General features: G+C 44.0%; 1 protein-coding gene across 8 annotated transcripts in view; it reads right to left on the reverse strand.

Annotated features, from left to right (window-relative positions):
- Nucleotides 1-8,707: 8,707 nt before the first annotated feature.
- LOC131201427 (glutathione hydrolase-like YwrD proenzyme) overlaps nt 8,708-22,455 on the reverse strand; it is a 42,363-nt gene continuing 28,615 nt past the window's right edge. For 2 of the 8 annotated variants that reach the window (XM_058189309.1, XM_058189310.1), the window contains exons 9-12: nt 21,998-22,160; nt 21,098-21,268; nt 16,217-16,301; nt 8,708-9,718 (exon numbers count right to left, since the gene is read on the reverse strand). In XM_058189309.1, coding sequence (XP_058045292.1) covers nt 9,486-9,718; nt 16,217-16,301; nt 21,098-21,268; nt 21,998-22,160 — 652 coding nt within the window. In that variant the 3' untranslated portion in view covers nt 8,708-9,485. Of the gene's footprint in view, nt 9,719-16,064; nt 16,424-20,510; nt 21,011-21,097; nt 21,269-21,997; nt 22,161-22,455 lie in introns of those variants that run through there. The other 6 variants (XM_058189313.1, XM_058189311.1, XR_009155840.1 and 3 more) reach the window with 6 other exon arrangements.

The raw sequence follows: 22,455 nt of genomic DNA on the forward strand, positions 1-22,455 counted from the left end.
AGTGAGGGTGGGATGGGCATTCCTCTGGAGAACTTTACTTGTAAAGGGAATTCCCTATGGTTCTACTCAGACACCTCAATCAATCTTAGAAAGAAAGCGTTCATCTGAAAGGAAAAAATAAGAATTGAATGTGTGTGTAATAAGAAAGTAGAGACTGACTGCTTTTTATCTACAGAGCAGCATGTAATCTGATTAGCACTTAATTGAGATGTATCCATCCAACCAGTGCGTTTGAATCTTACTTGGAAACTACTGGCCCTAGTTGAGGAAGACCCCAGAATTAACATTAACTATTCTCATACAGAATACACTTGAATCCAATTTAAAAGGATTAAGGGTGATAAACTTGATACTATTTCATGCTTTCACATAGCCCAGGGAAAGTTTATTGTTTCTTAGACTGAAGAAACATAGGTATTTCAGTGTGGAAAGAAAAAAAGACATAGAGATTCGTCAGCCACATTCAGTTATATAAAGCAAACTAAGGGGGAAATGTTCAAGAGCTATTTTCCACAGTCTCAATTTATAATGGGTATTGCAGCTACCCAGATTTTGTTTAAATGTAAGGAAAATATTCTTGAAGGTAAGATCTGTGCAACAGTGGAAGAGTCTACCTTTGGATTTTGTGGGTTCATCTCTATAAACAGTTTTATAGAAAACTGGAGAGTTATCTTTGATAAATGGTTTAATTAGTGCTTCTGTAAATTGTGGGTAAATAATCCTTTTAGTTTCTTCCAACTCTACAGGCTTATGATTCAATGATAGTAAAAAAGAAGCTGAAGCGGTTTGCTTCCTGGAATAGTAGAAATGCAACCAATCTTTTCTTAGTGCTCACACTTCCCATTGGAGGACTTCTGGATTGGCTGGTCCCTACAGAGAACTCTGGGATCTGTTTAGATCAGATAGCATCTAGGCTGGACTATTCACCAAAAGATTTTACAATTGAAGTAGCTGCATTGAACTGTGGTGGAGCAGAGGTTAGAATGTAGTGTTGCAGATTAATTCAGCTCACTGCCGGGAGTTCGATCCTGACCAGCTCAAGATTGACAGCCTTCCATCCTTCTAAGGTTGGTAAACTGGACTCTGTAAACCGCTTAGAGTACTGTATAGCACTACAAAGTGGTATATAAGTCAAATTGCTATTGCTATTGCATTGTGGATAACTATAGCCATTAAAGTTAATTGAATGATTACTGCTGAAAAACAGAGGTAAAAGGCTAGAGGGACTCTAAGAAGAAAGTACTTGGGGCAGAACAGCATGGCTTCTTAAACTGGATGAAGAGATGTAAAAATAAAATTAAAATGAATTCAAGCTTCCAGATAATTAAACATATATATTTGAACTAGGGTTAAGTTTTAGGTCATCCCCAAATAGTATAAATCTTTCCCACTATGATCACAAGACTGCCTCTGCCAAATTAAAATTATTATTTTCAAATATTCTAGAAGTAATTGACTTGAATAATATTTATTTATTTATTTATTTTATTTATTATTTTGATTTATATACCGCCCTTCTCCCGAAGGACTCAGGGCGGTTTACAGCCAGATAAAACAGAAATATAAAAATTAAAAACATTATTAAAAGACTCATTCAATTTGGCTAACAACTAAATATTGTTTGAATATTAACATTCAATGTAAAATAGGACTCTGTTCATGTAGGAATCAGAAATAAATTTGCCACAACTAAAATAGTATTTCAGACATGGTGCTAAATACAAATATCTTATTTCATATGTATTTGTTTACAATTATGCTTGCGTGAGCAAGACTATTTTTACACTGCAGATACAGAAATAAGACAGAGTTGACTTGTGAATTAACTTTTATGAAATTAACATGAACCAACTATAAACTGGGGCTTAAAGGGACCTTTTTCTAAGTAATTAGGTATGGAATTGTAGTCTAAAAATAAAGAATATGTGCTGCCTTCACACCTGAACAAATCATGGTTTGCTTAACCACAAATAAGCCAAAATTGGCAGGATTCTTGGAAATTAATTACCTATACCTACTTGAAAAACTACAGAATTTGGATTCACACAGTACCGTATATACTCGAGTATAAGCCGAGTTTTTCAGCACGTTTTTTGTGCTGAAAAACGTCCCCTCGGCTTATACTCGAGTCTACGTCTTCGGGAACCCCGCACAGGAGGGGTACGAGCGGACTCCATGGGAGGGACGGGAGCGGGCCCGCCGAGGTCTCGCGGGATTTGTCGCCCCAGGCGGCCCCATTCCCGTGTCTGGTGGGCGGACGGCGCAAACTTGGCGGGCTGTGCATTGGCGCGGGAAGCCCTGGTGGTGCAGTGTTCCCGTTCGCCTGGCCTCCGTCCTCCGATCTCCTGCGCTGGGAGGCGGCGGCGAGCCAGCGACCGGGCACCGCGGACTTTGGCAAGGAGGAAGGTGGGAGGAAGCGGAGCTGCCGGCTGTGGGGGTTGAGGCGTGCAAGAGGAGTGGCGTGGAAAGGCCTTTTGTGTGTGTGTGCGTGTGTGTGCGCGCCTGTGTGCCCTAGGGAGGAAGCGGAGCTGCCGGCTGTGTGGGGGTTGAGGCGTGCAAGAGGAGCGCGCCTCCTCCTCTTCCTCCACGCTCGCTCCTCTTGCACGCCTCAACCCCACCATCCCCACCCTCTCCGCGTGAAGGTCACCTCCTCCTCTTCCAGGCGGCGGCGGCGGCGGCGGCTCGGCTCGGCGGGCGCCACAGCCGGCAGCTCCGCTTCCTCCCACTGGTCCCAGTCCAGCCGAACGGTGAAAGCGACATGCCGGCGCGCTCCGCTTTCACCGTTCGGCTGGATTGGGACCGCTTGGTCCGCGCGGGCGGGCGGGAGCCGCCAGCCTTCTCGGCTGAGGAGGAGGTTTCCCGAGCGGTGGCGTCGGCCGAGAAGGCTGGCGGCTCCCCGCCCGCCGCGACCTGACCCAGTTGGTCCCAATCCAGCCGAACGGTGAAAGCGGGCGGCGCTCGGCATGTCGCTTTCACCGTTCGGCTGGACTGGGACCGTGGAGGGAAGCGGAGCTGCCGGCTGTGGCGCCCGCCGAGCCGAGCCGCCGCCGCCGCCGCCGCCTGGAAGAGGGAGGAGGTGACCTTCACGCTGGAGAGGGTGGGGATGGTGGGGTTGAGGCGTGCAAGAGGAGCGAGCGTGGAGGAAGAGGAGGAGGCGCGTTCCTCTTGCACGCCCCTCAACCCCCCCACACAGCCGGCAGGTCCGCTTCCCTCCCTAGGGCACACCGGCGCCCACCCACACACAAAAAGGCCTTTCCACCCCCACTCCTCTTGCACGCCTCAACCCCCACAGCCGGCAGCTCCGCTTCCTCCCACCTTCCTCCTTGCCAAAGTCCGCGGTGCCCGGTTGCCGCTGGCTCGCCGCCGCCTCCCAGCGCAGGAGATCGGAGGACGGAGGCCAGGGCGAACGGGAACAGCCCACGCTCCGAAGAGGGAAAGGGAGCGAGTGGGTGGGTGGCTGGGACGAGACCCCCACCACAAACACACACACACACGCCCCGTGAGACGTCTTGCTTGCATGTCACACACACGCACCGCTCGCTGGGAAAAAAAAAAGGATGGATGGATGGATGGAAGTAAGGAAGGAAGGATGGATTGATGGATGGAGGCGACCGCTTTGAAGCGCAACCCTTCTCCCGCAACTAAGGGGGGGGTCAATGTTTTCCCCAATCCTAGGGTGTGGGGAAACAGTCATTCTTTCTTCCCCCCTAGTCTCTCCCGAGATCGCACTGCAGCGCCCATCATCCCCAGCCGGCAATCTGAGCTCGTGCCATCGATGTGGTCCTTGAACTTCCCCCTCCTAGGATGGCCGGCGTGGAGGGTGTGGTGGTGGTAAAACGGCCAGGAGAAAGCTTTCGCTCTTTTCGAGAGGTCCTCTTGGAAGGCTGCCTTGGAAAGGGAAAGTGGGGAGGGGGCAGAGATTTCTCCCTCAAAGGTCCCCTTGGAAGGCTGGGTTGGAAAGGGAAAGTGGGGAGGGGGCAGAGATTTCTTCCTCGGGTCCTTCTAGAGTCCTTGAGAAACTGATATCATACAAGGTTAATAAATTATACTCCTCCTCCTCATTGATGAGTTTTTCATCCTGAAATTGATTGAAACATTGTACCATCATATGCTGCCATAGTATAGTGTTAACAACATCTGTAAAGATGATATATGAGCATGACACTAAGTTTTTTCTATATTTCCCCCTTTATTGAAAAACTTCCATCATGCTTCTTTCTGAAAACAAAGGTCATTATAATATACCTCATTATATATTTGATTTGATGATATTTCAGTTAATAAATACCATTTAAGGTGTTAAGCTTCTTTTCTTTTTCAGCAGCAAAGTGAATTACAACTTTAAAGAACTTTATTACTTTATATTCATTTATTTTAAGTATAGATTTTAGATTTTTAAACAAATATGTTTAGAGCTTTTATATCTTTCAAGTTATTCAAATTATCCCCTCAGCAGGTATATAATGGCATCCAATTCCAATATCATGTTGGGGCTTTTGAGCAAGGGAGGAGGAACGTGAGCACCGCCTTTCGCTGGCATTCCGGGATTTCCCTTTGTTTAGAGCTGGGAATCCTCCTTCCCCTTTGCACTCCTCCTCCCTCTCTCTCTCTCTCTCTCTCTCACACACACACACACACACACACACACACAGACTTCTAAAGTCGATTGGCACAATGAAAGGCAAAGACCACAATTGTTTTAAGAAAGAAGCTTTAGCAGGGAGGGGGGATGGGAGGGTGTTTTAAGTTTTGGCAAACAGCCAGGCCAACTGTATTGGAGAAGGTCACACAACTGGCCTTAACATTTTAGCTGCTGTCTTTTTCCTCACACTTGGGTTTAATGATATTAGAGACCCTTATTGCCCTGCCAAAAAAAAAAAAAAAGAGCCACCCCAACGTCTATGAAAATTAACCTTCTCTGCCAAGAGACACTGTGCAGGGTATTTTCACTATTGGTGTGCATACAGGCTTAGATTTGTGCTGGGTTCTTAGTGCTTAGAGCACTGACCTTCAGAGGCACCCTGGTCCCTTGGAAGCTAAAGGAGGACTCATTTTCATGCTTGCAGTTGTATTGTCAATTTCTGTGAGACAATGTTGTTGAAGTAACTCACTCACTCATTCATTCATTCATTCATTCCTTGTGTGTCCAATCACACTTAGCCAATAAAAATTCTATTCTATTCTATTCTATTCATTCATTCATTCATTCATTTTATTTTGTCAAATACATATTAAATAATTATATAAATATAAGCATGAATTGAATACATAAAAGGAATACAACTAAAGGGAACATTAGGACAGGGACGGTAGGCACGCTGGTGCTCTTATGCACGCCTTACAGACCTCTTAGGAATGGGGTGAGGTCAATACTAGATAGTCTTTGGTTAAGGCTTTGGGGATTTTGGGAAGAGACCACAGAGTCAGGTAGCACATTCCAGGCATTAACAACTCTGTTACTGAAGTCACATTTTCTGCAATCTAGATTGGCGAGGTTCACTTTTAAGTTTGAATCTATTGTGTTCTCGTGTATTGTTGTGGTTGAAGCTGAAGTAGTCATTGATAGGAAGTACATTGTAGCAGATAATTTTATGAGCTATGCTCAGGTCATACCAAAGGCGGCGTAGTTCTAAATTTTCTAAAGCTGGGAATCCTCCTTCCCCCTTTTGCACTTTTATTGTTTTTCGTTCAAATAAATATTCATGTTATTTTACTTGGCTCTATCTTTATTTTTTACATTGACCAGTAGCTGCCTCATTTCCCACCCTCGGCTTATACTCGAGTCAATAGTTTTTCCCAGTTTTTGTGGTAAAATTAGGTGCCTCGGCTTATATTCGGATCGGCTTATACTCGAGTATATACGGTAAGCCAAACTGTAGAAGGCTACCCCATGCACAAAAAATGTATGTTCTAATTTTTCTCAAATGGAAAGGAGAATAGAAATAATTAGATAAAAATAAAGGTTCCTTAAACTTTAGGTTTGAAGTATAAAAGCTAAAGAACAAAAAGAAAAGTATGAATCAATGTTTGGATGTGATGGAAGCAAATATAGGAATAGAAAGATATGGTGGAGAACAGGGATGAGTGTTGATGCAAACTAAATTTACATAGAATTTATTTTATGTCTTAGTCTTAATTCATTTGGCTAAGTATTTCTGCATTCTATATACTTTTGTTTACACAAAAAGGAACAAGATGATGGGAATGCATGGGGCAAGGTAAGTATAAGGAGTCTGAAGATAAGGAGGAGCTGACTTTGCATCAGTCTTGACTCTTGGTGACCAACTCAAGAAGTCCCTGCAGTTTTCTTGGCAAGATTTATGGAAGTGATTTGCCATTTCTTTCTTCTTAAGGCCAAGAGAATGTGAGAGGTCCAAGGTTTCCAGGTTTCTAGCCTGTGAAACTATGCCATCAGTGTTTAACAATCACAATTAGGGTAGGGTTCTGGAGTTGCACAAAGGAACTTGTGCGTCATCCAGGCGTAGTGAATAAAACCTTGGGAGAACAGGGAAAATTGTACCATTGATGATTACCAGACCAGACATAAACACTGTAATTATATTCATTGTATTAGGACCATCTCATACTTATCCATTTAAAGTATGCTGTCATTGATTTCCATATGGATTAATTTTCAAGTGGATATATGATTTAATCTAAATAACACATTGTTGCATTATATTAGATTACTAAATATATTGATAAATTTCTGCATGTAGGTAACAAAATCTTGTTGTAACAGATTCCTTTAAAAAAAACTTTTAAGTTTTAAACAAACAATTAAACAGGAATAAGGTTTGTAATATGAGCCAGTGTTGAGCTAAAAATAAAAATGATAATTTGCTAAATGTAATTTTACAGCTTGTTCTCTATACAACATACAACAGTCGCAGTGGTCTGGAACTGTGCTTCACAGCCAACTTCTGACAAACACGGTCAATGGAGAAGCCATCAGTAAAATTTCATGTGAAGTCTTGTGTAACGACTGTAGGACAATGTGTGAAAAAACACTTCCTATATTTGATAAAATGGGAACTATTTCATGGAATCTGCTCTTTTATGCCTGCCTTCCTTGCATCATTATTTGGAAGGAATTGCTTTTAAGGCTTGATGTTTCACTAAAGACTACAATAATACCATGGTGTGGGGCAGGAACTCCTCCCAAGTTAAGTAGATGTTGGCCTTCATGATTTCCTCCAAAACACAGTAATATCTTTCCCCTTCCAATCTTATCAGATTAAGCAGGATTTTTAAGTGATACCATTTTGGCTTTGATGCAGTTAAGTCGGAGGTAAAGACTCCCGTTTTTACTCTAAAGAAGGGGAAGTCTGCATCTTATCCAGCTGAATATCAAACTGTGAGAACTTCCTCCATCTGCTCTATTCAGTAACATCCTCTTTCAGTATGTACTGATGTCTAGACTTTTGATAACATGAAGTTGCATAAAATAAATTAAATAACTAGTTATCATCAGAACAATTGACCAGCACATTCTACTGCAAAAGTATCTTTGGCTCTGTTTAGTATTTATTTTGTTCATCATCCCAGAGTTTTGGTAGATGGGCAGCTATATAAATTGTCTTATTTTTAAAAAAATTATTTATTAAATATATATGCCACCCACCTCGCTGATAAGGCAACTTTAAAAATAAAATGAAATAACCGATTTTCCTAATTGTATTGCTTCAATATTTGCAAACACTGCAACAGAGGCAAGTCAAATGTTACAAAAACAAGTTAAATATGAATGTTATACATCCAAAACTTCCATTCATGTCTATTTATTTTTGCCAATTCCCCCACCCCTTCCTCTCCTTCTGTAGTTTAGCACACTGTTTCTAAATATCACCCATCCTTTAGGAGATCAACAGAGTAGAGTGACAGGAAAGCCCTGTTTTATGAACTCTGCTCCTTTCACTGAAGGGAAGTGAAAACCAAATCCAACTTTTTAAATTAGCCTTCCTGTATAACAGCAGAACAATATGAAATGCACATTATATGCAGTAATAAACACTGCAGAGACTGAGATTTGATTTTATACCCAAAATCTTACAATGCTAAGAACTTAGCATTTCTTTAACTTCCAATATTTTTTCCTTAAATTACTTTCAACAATAAATTTTTCTTATCGGAAATGAGATAAAGAAAAACCTTTTAAAAATATTTCAGCAGATACAAGGCATTCCTAAATACAAAGTGTGAATTTTAAGACTCCTTTCTGTCTTTTAACTCTTAAATGTTTGTGTATTTCTTACATAACACATCCTACTTGAATATATAATAAAGTAAATTTTCGGAAATATTATCCTGACAAAGTAAATCTTTTTTGTGGATATCTCTTATTTGCTGATTAGATAATTTATATTTACTTATAAAGAAGTGTAGCATAAAAATCTAAAAATGCCAATTTTCTCAGAATGCAGTAATAATAGTTGATCAAACATATATACTAGGGAAGGTTAGGGAAGAAATAACTTGGGCTTGTCGATTATTCAAATGTTTAAATATTTGTTTTGAAGATCAAATACAATGTCCACAAAAACTTTATATTAGTGTGACAAAAAATGCTCATAAACATACTTTATAGTTATTCAACATTATAGTTATTCAGGTTATACAAACACTAAATCAAAATATGTTTTTAAAATAATATATAATATGCAAACACATCTCAAAAAATAAAAATAAATGATTTTGCAAAGAAGTATAATTGGATAACATGATTTACTGATTTTCAGGTCTTGATTTTAAACCAGGTCTTTTCCTTTTAAACTTGGAATTCTGACTTCTGGTTTTGTTTGTATGTTGCCCTTACTTCTCTTGATATTGGAAGAAAAGCATGGAGGAAACAAACCAAGAAGTGGTTGAAAAAAGTCAGAATTACTTTTATCTTCCTGGTTTGTTTAATAACCCATGATTAAGCATTATGAGAAAAAAGCAACCAATATGCTCCAATCTGAGTAGCAGATGATTATCCCATTATCCCAGGGGTGTCAAACTGGATTTCTTCAAAAGCCAGATCAGCATTGTAGTTGTCCTCCACAGGCTGGCTGGGGGTGGATGGGAGACGGGATTGATGACAGACGGGATGGACTGCAGCATCTGCACATGGCCCCCACACCCCGTTTTCAGTCTGCATGGCCTCCTGCAGCATTCTGATGGCCAAAACAGGTGCGAAGGGGGTCGCCCCATTTTCACTACCAAAGGCACTGTGGGCCGGTCCTTTGCTATTTCCAGGCCAGCCCAGAGGGCCAGATTTAAGCAACCTGCAGACCAGATCCAGGCCAGGGGCCATGAGTTTGACACCCCTGCATTAGCCCATATCCCAGGCAAATAAATGAAATAACTGAACCTGGGGTTTCTTTGTGCAAAACATGGACTACTATCATCAAATTATACCCCCTCTGTTTTCTAGTATATCATCATGGTACGTCACTTTGAAATCTGTTTCTATTCACTCAATCTAGCCCTCTTTTCTTTTCATATTAGTATCCCAATGCACAACCATCAGCTCGAGAATCAGATCCAGCCCAAAGTACAGTGTAGGAAGAAGAGAGGGGTTTTTGACTCCACCATTCTCCTTTGGTGATAATTTGACCACGTCCAAACATGATCCTGGCATAACCAAGTACAGGTTCCTTGACATTATGGCCCATGGCTCTCAAATCATCTGCTATGTTTTGAGGAATGCCGTCTTCCAAGAACACTTGCCATGCATCTAATGATTAAAAGAATAGCATTCAAGATTTTATTTGAACAAACAAATGAACAAACCAATTATTTTACAAATACCCCCTGACTCCAAAGCTAAAATATTATTTTAAGCACTTAAGCATGATCCTACAAAAGGAAAATAAAATATTCTCACTCATCGACACAGGAACTGGCGTGGCATCCTCGACGGCTCGGGAGTTCATGGCTTCCATGACGGCCATGGACCTGACTCAGTTAGTGGACGGCCCTACCCACATTGGGGGTGGCATTCTAGATCTGATTTTTGTCTCTGGCCAGTGGGCAAATGATCTGGTTTTAAATGATTTAGTTATTGAGCCTTTGTCATGGTCAGATCATTCTCTTCTTCGTCTGGACTTTCAGACCGCTACTCACCACCGCAGGGAGACGGAACCAATGCGTTGGTTCCGTCCCAGGCGCCTGATGGACCCGGAGAGGTTCCTGACGGAGCTTGGGCCGTTTCCCGAGAACCTGGCCCATGACACGACTGAAGAACTAGTGGCGGCCTGGGAATAGGCCACAGCTGGAGCTTTGGATCGTGTCATGCCTTTGCGGCCTTTGACCCGGCGTCGATCTCAACCAGCTCCTTGGTTCTCTGAGGAGCTGAGGGAGATGAAACGCCGGAGAAGACGCCTAGAGAGTGTCTGGAGATCCAGCCGTTCTGAGACTGACCGGACACTAGTGAGGTCCTATAGTAGGACCTACCTAGTGGCATTGAGGGATGCGAAGCGTTCCTACGTTTCCTCCCTCATTGCATTGGCAGATAACCGCCCGGCCGCCCTGTTTCGGGTGACCCGCTCTCTCCTTCAACAGGAGGGGCAGGGGGACCCATTATCAGGGCATGCCGAGGAGTTTAATGGTTATCTATACGATAAAATTGTTCAGCTTCGGGACGGACTGGATCAAAATTGGGTAGATCCGAGCGAGAGTTCCGAGGCCCGTCTTGTTGAGGTTGTTTGGGATAGTTTTGATCCTGTGACTCCTGAGGACATGGACAGGTTGCTGGGAAGGTTGAATGCCACCACATGTTTACTGGACCTGTGCCCCTCCTGGCTGGTGCTGGCCACGCAGGAGGTGACACGAGGCTGGCTCCAGGGGATTACAAATGCTTCCTTGCGGGAGGGGGTCTTTCCCACTGCCTTGAAAGAGGCGGTGGTGAGACCTCTCCTCAAGAAGCCTTCCCTGGACCCAGCTGTTTTAGGTAATTACCGTCTAGTCTCCAACCTTCGCTTTACGGTGAAGGTTGTAGAGAGTGCGGTGGCATGTCAGCTACCCCAGTACCTGGATGAAACTGTCTATCTAGACCCGTTCCAGTCCGGCTTCCGACCTGGATACAGTACTGAGATGGCTTTGGTCGCGTTGGTGGATGATCTCTGGAGGGCCAGGGATAAGGGTTACTCCTCTGCCCTGGTCCTATTAGACCTCTCAGCGGCTTTTGATACCATCGACCATGGTATCCTGCTGCGCCGGTTAGAGGGGTTGGGAGTGGGAGGCACCGTTTATCGGTGGTTCTCCTCCTACCTCTCTGACCGGACGCAGACGGTGTTGACAGGGGGGCAGAGATCGACTCCGAAGTGCCTCCTGTGTGGGGTGCCGCAGGGGTCGATTCTCTCACCCCTCCTGTTCAACATCTATATGAAGCCGCTGGGTGAGATCATCAGTGGTTTTGGGGTGAGATATCAGCTGTACACTGACGACACTCAGCTGTACTTTTCCACCCCAGGCCACCCCAATGAAGCTATCGAAGTGCTGTCCCGGTGTCTGGAAGCCGTACGGGTCTGGATGGGGAGGAACAGGCTCAAGCTTAATCCCTCCAAGACGGAGTGGCTGTGGATGCCGGCACCCCGGTACAGTCAGCTGCAGTTGCGGCTGTCTGTCGGGGGCGAGTTATTGGCCCCGATGGAGAGGGTGCGCAACTTGGGCGTGCTCCTGGATGGGCGCTTGTCTTTTGAAGATCATTTGACGACCGTCTCCAGGAGAGCTTTTTATCAGGTTCACCTGATCCGCCAGTTGCGTCCCTTCCTGGACCAGGATGCCCTATGCACGGTCACTCATGCTCTCGTTATTTCTCGCCTGGACTACTGCAATGCTCGCTACATGGGGCTCCCCTTGAAGAGCACTCGGAGACTCCAGTTAGTCCAGAATGCAGCTGCGCAGGTTATTGAGGGAGCATCACGGAGCTCCCACGTAACACCTATCCTGCGCAGATTGCACTGGCTACCTGTGGCCTTCCGGGTGCGCTTCAAGGTATTGGTGACGACCTTTAAAGCACTTCATGGCTTAGGACCGGGATACTTACAGGACCGTCTTCTGCCGGCTTCAATCTCCCAACGACCGGTGCGTTCTCATAGAGAGGGTCTCCTCAGGGTGCGTCAGCCAAACAATGTCGGCTGGCGGTCCCCAGGGGGAGGGCCTTCTCTGTGGGGGCTCCTACCCTGTGGAACGAGCTTCCCCCTGGACTCCGACAACTGCCCGACCTTAGGACCTTTCGCCGCGAACTTAAAACCTATTTGTTTCATCTTGCTGGACTGACTTAACTTTTAAAAACTTTTAAATGGTTTTATTGGGTTTTTTAAATTTTAGTTATTTTATAGGGTGTAATTGTATTTTATTTATTTTTATTTTATTTTATTTATCATATTTATATACCGCCCTATCTCCCTACGGACTCAGGGCGGTTTACAGGCAGTTAAAACACATATAAATACAGATTAAAACGACAATTAAAAAACTTATTCTAAAGCCCAAATCATTAAAACAGTATAAATAATAAAAAAACCCTTAAAACCAATTACTTTAAAAACCTAATCCAGTCCCGCGCAGATGAATAAGTATGTTTTAAGCTCGCGACGAAAGGTTCGGAGATCCGGAAGTTGACGTAGTCCTGGAGGGAGCCTCTGGAAGCTAATTGGCAAATTAGCTTTGCCAATTGAATAAGTTTTTTAGGGATAGTTTTTAATTATTGTATGGGTTTGCTTTGTATTTTAACTGGCTGTTCACTGCCCTGAGTCCTTCGGGAGAAGGGCGGTCTATAAATTAAAATATTATTATTATTATTATTATTATTATTATTATTATTATTATTATTATTATTATTATTATTATTATTATTATTATAGGGAAGGGAGTCTGAATTGGAAACACTTTTAAAGCAACTCCTTTAAATCATTGAATGACAGCTGTAACTCTGTAGCTAAGAAGCAATCATCCTGCATACCCTGCATCCTCTTTACAATTGAGAGGAAAACAAGGTATCTGTATCTTCTGGAGGCACGAGGCACGAGATAAAAGTTTCCCAGTCCAGTCATGTCTAACTCTAGGGAGCAGTGCTCATCTTCCTTTTTGGCAGAAGTAGCCAGAGTTGTCTGAAGGCATTTTCCATGATCATGTGACCAGCATGGCTATATGCCAAAGGAGCACAGTTACCTTCCCACAGAAAGTGGTACCTATTAATCTACTTGCATTTGCATGTATTTCAACTGCTAGGTGGGCAGGAGCCCTCATTCTATGTAGCTTCTTTATTTAATGTTAATTGCAAATTTTTTAAACAATCAGTGGCTACACACAGCTACACATGACCAGACTTTTTAAATGTATTGGATATAGGCTCTATAATGCTGAACTGTAACGTTTAATGTGGCATCAGGAAAACATGATGAAATACACCAAAATAATATTCACTGCATTTAATTCATTAAACTGGAATATATATTCAATTCTGAGACCTGCTTGGATATAACGATTAAGGCACCAGGGTAAAAAAAACAGGATAACATGAATTCTGATCCCACCTTAGCCACAAAGCCAGCTGGGTCACTTATTCACTCTCATCCTATGAAGAAGGCAATGGCAAACTACTTCTGAAAATCTTGTGTCCCAGACAGTTGCCAGGAGTCAAGACTGACTTAAAGGAATACACACACAAACACACACACACACACCTTTTAGTTTTTGTTGTGACACTAGCTACACAATTGCACAATTGCACAGAATGTATGAAGCTTTAAAGAAGAGTTTTTATTTTATTTTATTTATCTCCTTTCCTCATTTTTTCTGTACATACTATGCAGAAGTGTATGCATAGCACACTATACTAAATCTCAGTAAAATAGCCTAGATGCTCAGGGTAACATATATACAGGGTGGGGTTATGGACAGAAAGGCTAATTTTATCCCTGTAAGAACAAACCCACAAAGTGGGATAGGAGAGTTACAGACCTAAAATTACCCAGTGAGTTTCAATGGCCAGGTGGAATAACCCTGATCCAAGCACAACATTTAACTGCTGCACTGCACAATGCACATGTATATGGCCTTCCTTCCAGTTCACTTTCACCCCTTATGCTTCAGTCAAGCAGATGTAGAAGGCTAGAGAAGAATGCTGAGCTTATGCTTTAAGAACTTCCTACTAATAATGCAATTCATCAACAGAGATCTTTGTTCAGGTTGGTTCTGAATAAGTTGTTAGGTAAAAAGACATGCTTTCAAGTAGCCTTCACAAACCTTTCATCAATAAAGGATCAAGAAAGTCAACATCCCCAGGGCCACCAGGTTAAGAAACGCTGTTTTAACAGACAATCCTGTGCAATTAGCTGTTAATGCTTGCACAAAGGACGCTGGAAACCTGTTTCTAAGTAAACCTTATCTTATTTTGTCATCAGGAAATAGGTCTAAGTAGATGATCTAACTGAGTACCCTTCAACTAAGATAAATATAACACCTCAGTTCTGTGACATCTTAAAATTATGTTCCTATATATTGTAAATACAGAAAAATAAATGAACATATACATAGACCAAGAGAGGGAGGTGTGCTGGAACCAGCTTGTACTGGCTCCATAAGAGGTGATTGGTAAATTGTTTGAAAAACTGTTAGCCAGTTAGGACAGAGTTAAGCTACTGTGCCTAGTGTGCTGATAATCTGTTCAATGGCTAGTGGTTCAGCACAGTGATGCCAGTGTATTTATTTATTTATTTATTTTATTAGATTTTTATACCGCCCTTCTCCCGAAGGACTCAGGGCGGTGTACAGCCGAAATAAAATACAGAGTATATACAATTAAAAGAAATTAAAAGAAACTATTAATAAATGGCCGATAATTTAAAAATTTACAAATATTTAAAATCTCTAAAACCCCAATTTAAAATCAACTACCGTATATACTCGAGTATAAGCCGAGTTTTTCATGCGTTTTGTGCTGAAGCGTCCCCTAACTTATACGAGTCTCTGACTTATCTCAGTTTTTTTTTTAAGCCCTAGAACATACCGATATCTGACTTATCTCAGTTTTTTTTTTCTTTCTTTTTCACATTTGCCGGACGGGGAAGCCCTGCGGTGCAGTGAGAGGCGGGCGGGGGCCGCCAGCCTTCTCAGCTGAGGAGGAGGTTTAACGGTGGGTACCTCATTCCACCCTCAAGCATACTGGGTCCCAGTTTACCCCAGTTTTTGGGGTAAAATTGGGGACCTCGGCTTATACTCGGATCGGCTTATATTCGAGTATATACGGTATTTATGCCAGTCCTGCTTGAGTGAATAAGTATGTTTTTAGCTCACGACGAAAGGTCCGAAGATCAGGCACTTGACGTAAGCCAGGGGGGAGTTCGTTCCAGAGCGTCGGTGCTCCCACAGAGAAGGCCCTACCCCTGGGAGCCGCCAGCCGACATTGTTTGGCGGACGGCACCCTGAGAAGGCCATTGTTTGGCGGACGGCACCCTGAGAAGGCCACCTAAGCTAGTTCTTGTATATTTACCAGCACATCACTATGTACATAGAGACTTATATAGATATAGATATATATGTGCTTATGAAATTTATATTTTACTGTGCCTTCTTTTTTGGCTATAGTCAAGTAGCGCCTAGACAGATTTTGGAACTGGTTTGTTATTGCCTCCTTCCTAGGGCTGAGAGAAGGTGACTGGTCCAAAGCCCTGCAGCTGGCTTTGTGCCTAAAGTGGGTTTAGAACTCATGATCTCCCAGTTTCTAGCCTGATGCCTTAACCCCTGCACCAAATTGGTTCTTTGGAAGTAGCATAAAGAGACCAAAATACATCATCAGAAATCACAGTTTTCCATTTGCCATTTCTTGCATGCCTGTTTTTCTATGAGAGGTACACCTACTGCAGTCATTCGCCCAAGAGCATCAGCAAAACAAAATCAGACAAATGAAATAAACCAAAAGGAAAAACAAAGCAATACAAAGAAACCAAATGCAACATAGGGTATGAAATACCATAGTACTGATTTCAACATACAGCAAACTATATGAGTTTTATTTCATTGCTCCTGGGAGAAAATGAATCCATCACTGAATTTAATTATAATAGAATACTTACTGCTATCCAAACGTGAGCTATTCAATCTTAATCGGCAAGATTTTCTTGGCATCTATAGCACTGTGTCAATATAATGAGGCTCTGACAATTACTTTGGATTTCTTCCTGCTTATTCAGATAGAGGGAACATAAATTCCATTTTATAGCTTTACCTTGTTTGCTATACTCTATATAAAAACGAGATGCATCCAAAGCTTCTTGTGGATTCTTTCCAAATTCAAACATATTTAGTAGTACCTATAGGAACATACAGAGCAGGGGTTTCCAAACTTGGCAACGTTTAAGACTTGAGGACTTCAACTCCCAGAATTCCTCAGCCAGCTTTGCCATAGAGGTTTGATATAGAGGGAAATGCAAACCTGAATTATTATGAGAGAATAATTAATTCATAAAAGACCAACTATCTAGACAATATTATTGCATAAAAATATTTTTTCCTTTATATTTTGGCTATGTTCAAAAAATCAAGGTAATATGATGCTTACTTCAAGCATACTATATCCTGGCTAAACATTAGATCCTGTGAAACATAGACTGAATGTTCAGCTGATTTTATTTTTTTATATACTTTTTATATACTTTTTATATACTTTTAATTAAAAACTTTTAATTAAAAAATAAATCAAAATGTTACAAGATAGAATCCCAATCTCAAACAAACAAACATTAAACAAACAACATATTTCATAAAAGTCTCTGGTTATAATTATTAGTCTGCGATGGCCTGTTGCGGCCTCTATTTCCAGCTGGGCGGCCTGTTTCCTCCCGTCCTTTGGCCCCTCGGGGGAGGCCTTGCCTTTTCATGAGGCCTCTTGGAGGGTTTCTGGAGAGACCTGGAGAGACCTGGTCTCTGGAACGAGCCGGACCCGGACATTCCAGGGGTGTTGGTGGCGTAGATGGAGTGACCCCTGGTGAATGTGGGCTGGGCAGATCTGGAGCAGTTATTGGAGGACTGCCTGAGGCCGGCAGAGAGTAAGACAATGGAGGTACCTTGGAGTGGACACGAAACACCAACCCCACCCTTTTTTTCTCATGTTCAGGACTTGGCTTTGGACTATTTATCCTGGACTTAAGACCTCATATTTATTGGACCAAACTAAGATCTGGGTCTGGATATTGAACAGGAGATACCATCATGATAGTCCATTGACGGATTATTATCGTCCGTCCTAACTGAGGACTAACCTTATATTATCATCTCAGCCAATTTCGAGATGGAGCCAATTTTTCGCGATTTTATTATGCGATATTCCTCAATTGAACTCTTGCGCCTGCAGTGCCCCGCCTGCAGGAATGGCTACATTACCAAGGGCCGGCCTCAATGACGGGTCTTGGGATCCACAGAGGTGGCATGCGCGTAGAAAGAACCTGTGGGGATTTTAGATAGGGAATTTTAAGGGGAGGGCAAGGCGGGTATTGGGGTAGCTCGCCGAGGAGGGCCAGTCACTGCGCGTGTTTGCGGCGGGGTTTTAAAAGGTCCGAAGGTTTTGGGGGAGAGTGACGTTCCTGAAGATGAGTGTGGCTCCATCTGTGTGGTTAGTGGGAGAGGCAGATATGGCGGAGGGGGGGGGCCGTACCGAGAGCTGGGAGCACGTGTTCGATGCCTGAAAGCGATCACGTGCTCCGGCCCCTCAGTTCCTACCCGTTCCTCGGGAGGCCATGATCCTCAGAGCTTGGATCTTCGGCTGATGTTATGTAATGCCCGGTCCGTGGCTAACAAAGCTCCCCTGATTTGCGATCTTATTCAGGGGGAGTCCGCGGACCTTATGGGCATTACGGAAACCTGGTTGGGTCCAGAGGGGGGGGTTCCCCTTGTTGAGCTGTGCCCTCCAGGTTTCCGAGCATTTCATCAGCCGAGGGCCCAAGGTAGGGGTGGAGGGGTGGCGGTTGTCATTAAGGAAGATCTAGAGCCGAGGGAGGCCACTGTTCCTCAGATTGCCGGCTGTGAATCCCTCTATGTGAGGTGGGGCCATAGGAATCAGTTGGGCTTGTTGATCGCGTACCTGGCTCCTTGCTGCGTGACCACAGCCCTGCCCGAGCTGTTGGAGGTACTCGCCGCTGTGGCGGTTGAGACCCCCAGACTTATAGTCATGGGGGATTTCAACCTGCCATCAGCTGGCCTGTTATCGACTGCAGCTCGGGAGTTCCAGGCCTCCATGACGGCCTTGGACCTGATTCGAGTAAATGATGGCCCTACGCACATGGGGGGAGGCACGCTGGATTTGATTTATATCTCTGGACAGTGGTTAAATGATCTGGTATTAGATGATATAGTAACAGAACCAATGTCATGGACCGATCATTTCCTCCTTCGTCTAGACTTCCGAACCGCCACCCACCGCCAGGGAGGCGGAACCTATTCGTTGGTTCCGTCCCAGGCGCCTGATGGACCCGAGAGGTTCCTGGCGGAGCTTGGGCCATTTCCTGAGGATCTGGCCACGGCGACTGAGGAACTAGTTGTGGCCTGGGAACAGGCGCGGCTGGGGCCTTGGACCGTGTCGTGCCTTTGCGACCTCTGACCCGGCGCAGATCTCGTCCGCCCCCTTGGTTCTCCGAGGGCCGGAGGGAGATGAAACGCCGGAGAAGACGCCTAGAGAGCACCTGGAGGTCCAGCCGTTCCGAAGCTGATCGGACACTAGTTAGGACCTATTCTAGGACCTACCTAGTGGCAATGAGGAGGCGGCGTTCTTCGCCTCCACCCTCATTGCGTCGGCAGATAACCGCCCGGCCGCCCTGTTTCGGGTGACCCGCTCCCTCCTTCATCAGGAGGTGCGGGATGACCCGGTGCAGGGATGTGCCGAGGAGTTTAGTGGTTATCTATACGTTAAAATTGCTCAGCTCCGGGATGGTCTGGACCGAAATTGGGATGATCCAAGCGAGGAGAGGAGGCACGTCTTGTTGAGTCTGTTTGGGATGAGTTTGACCCTGTGGCTCCGGAGGACATGGACAGGTTGTTGGGGAAGCTTCACGCCACTACATGTTTACTGGACCCGTGCCCTTCCTGGCTGGTACTGGCCACTCAGGAGGTGACACGAGGCTGGCTCAGAGGATTATCAATGCTTCCTTGTTGGAAGGGTCTTCCTGCCGCCTTGAAAGAGGCGGTGGTGAGACCCTCCTCAAGAAGCCCTCTTTGGACCCAGCTATTTTGGGTAATTATCGTCCAGTCTCCAACCTTCGCTTTGTTGCGAAGGTTGTAGAAATGCTGTGGTAGCGACAGCTACCCCAATACCTGGATGAATCCGTCTATCTAGACCCGTTCCAGTCCGGCTTCCGACCCGGATACAGCACGGAGACAGCTTTGGTCGCATTGGTGGATGATCTCTGGAGGGCCAGGGACAGGGGTTATTCCTCTGCCCTGGTCCTATTAGACCTCTCAGCGGCTTTTGATACCATCGACCATGGTATCTTGCTGCGCCGGTTGGGGATTGGGAGTGGGAGGCACCGTGTATCGGTGGTTCTCCTCCTATCTCTCTGACCGTCGCAGACGGTGTTGACAGGGGGCAGAGGTCGACCGCGAGGTGCCTCACTTGTGGGGTGCCGCGGGGTCGATTCTCTCGCCTTCTGTTCAACATCTATATGAAGCCGTTGGGTGAGATCATCAGTGGCTTGGGGTGAGATACCAGCAATGCGCTGATGACACCCAGCTGTACTTTTCCACCCGGGCCACCCCAATGAAGTTGTTGAAGTGCTGTCCCGGTGTTTGGAGGCCGTGCGGGTCTGGATGGGGAGAAACAGGCTCAAGCTTAATCCTCCAAGACGGAGTGGCTGTGGATGCCGGCATCCCGATTCAGTCAGCTGCAGCCGCAGCTGACTGTTGGCAGTTATTGGCCCCAAAGGATAGGGTGCGCAACTTAGGTGTCCTCCTGGATGAGCGGCTGTCGTTTGAAGATCATTTGACGGCCGTCTCCAGGAGGGCCTTCCACCAGGTTCGCCTGGTTCGGCAGTTCGCCTTCCTTGATCGGGATGCCTTGTGCACAGTCACTCACACGCTCGTTACCTCTCGCTTGGATTATTGTAATGCTCTCTACATGGGGCTCCCCTTGAGGTGCACTCGGAGGCTTCAGTTAGTCCAGAATGCAGCTGCGCGGGTGATAGAGGGAGCTACTCGTAGCTCCCACGTAACACCGCTCCTGCGCAGACTGCACTGGCTGCCTGTGGCCTTTCGAGTGCACTTTAAGGTGTTGGTTACGACCTTTAAAGCGCTCCATGGCTTAGGGCCTGGGTACTTACGGGACCGCCTGCTGTTACCTCATGCCTCCCACCGACCCGTACGCTCTCACAGAGAGGGACTTCTCAGGGTGCCGTCCGCCAAGCAATGCCGGCTGGCGGCCCCCAGGGGAAGGTCCTTCTCTGTGGGGGCTCCCACACTCTGGAACGAGCTTCCCCCGGGTTACGCCAAATACCTGACCTTCGGACCTTCCGCCGCGAACTGAAGACACATCTTTTCATTCGCGCGGGGCTGGCTTGAATTTTATTGAATTTTATTGGTTTTTTAAATTTTAAAAATTTTTAATATTAATCTTAAATGGGATTTTAGTTTTTTATATATTTTAAAGTTTCGGGCTAATTATAATAAGTTTTTTAATTCACATTTTAAATTGTACATTGTATTGTCTTTTTTACTTCTGCCTGTACACCGCCCTGAGTCCTTCGGGAGAAGGGCGGTATAAAAATCAAATAAAATAAATAAATAAATAAATAAAATAGTCAAATGAAAAGAATAGGCACATACAACTTTTTTTTTTTTTTTGGAAGTATGCTTGCTTTCCAGTGAAAAAGGCAAGATGGAAATGGGAGTGGAGTTAGAAGAAACCATCTCAGAGAAGTTATGATGGTGAGAAGCTGCCATGTACCAATTTTGCTGTTTTGTGCCTGACCTTGATTCATAGCAGTTATTTTGTGAGAATGCCCATGAAATTTTTCCCAAGTTTGCTGAAAAACATAAACTGTATTCAATCATGTAAGCTTTGAAGGGCAATTAATTTTCTGGTAACTAATACATTACACCCAGGAGGGACAGATACTGTACTTACTTGCACCTGGCCTTGTGGTTGCATGAATCCTCCCATAACTCCAAAGCAGCACAAAAGTTCTCCAGTATTGGCTGAAGTGGCCAGAGCTGGTATAATTGTATGATAGGGCCGCTTCCGAGGGCCCAGGCAGTTTGGATGATCATGCTGTAGTGAAAAACCGGCTCCTCTGTTCTAGAGATAAATCAGTGCACTAAAAGTCATAGACAGATAAAGCAATCCATGGAGTTGAATCCTAGTTATCTGCAGTATTGTTAGAAGAGAACATTTGTAGTTCAACATTGAACTGTGGGGTCCTTGGTACTCTCTGAGCTTGTTAATTTTCTTGTGGACATTACCAAACTAGATAACATAATCAGTGCGCTTATGATGTTACCCAGTTTGGGTAATGAAACCTCTACAAAAAAACAACCAAGCTCAGAGAGCACCAAAGACTCCACAGTTCAACTGTAAGCTACAAATATTCTCTTATTATTGATACAGGTAATAATAAAAAAACAAAGCAAAAAAGTAGCAGCCCATTGGCCGATAATAATAAAAATATTTATATAAAATAGACATCATTAAAATGAACATGAAAAGATTTTTGATTACATAATCTTTAAATGATCTGGGATAATATTTCAGCACCATTTTTGAAAAGATTTCAGTGGATAAGAGAAATTTTAAATAGAGAAGGAATTCTTGTACATACATACGGATGAAGCTAAATCTGCGAGGTTCGTTGGGTAGCCAATTAGCTTTCCTTTTTAAAAAAAAGATACAAGAATTTGAAATGGCTACACTTGAATTAGAAACAATTTCAATCCTGATATGAATTAGCAACACACTACACTGAAAAATTAATGCTAAAACAATCATTTCATCAAGCACATATTCCTAATGCTAAAAATACTTTCTTACTTGCAAAGTAAATCCACAGCCATCTGGCACCAGACCTGCACCAAATCCTTTATACAGGCTGTTAATGAATGAGCAGGCATTGCCTTCAGCATCTACCACGCTAAAATAAACGGTGTCATTGCCCACTGGGAAGGGATTTCCATGACTATATCTGGCAGTTGCTCTGGTGACAGGAAAGAAAGCAGAAAACTTAAAACATTGGTATTGTTTGCAGTATTTACAAAGTGATGAGGGCTGAAATTTGGTTGCAGCAATTTACTTATTTGAGGAAATTTTATTTCTATTGGGCCAGGCCCTATGGCCAGGGATCTACTTCTATGTATTTCTTGCAGCCAAAGTCCACAAAAACATTTGCAAGTCGACCATGGTAATATATTTTTTCAATTGTTTTATTTCACTCTCACTTTATTTACAGTGATGTAAACAGCACTGCTATGACTACAAGAGAAGATGAAAAC

Source organism: Ahaetulla prasina, chromosome 6 (genome assembly GCF_028640845.1).
Source record: "Ahaetulla prasina isolate Xishuangbanna chromosome 6, ASM2864084v1, whole genome shotgun sequence".
Lineage (NCBI taxonomy): Eukaryota > Metazoa > Chordata > Lepidosauria > Squamata > Colubridae > Ahaetulla > Ahaetulla prasina.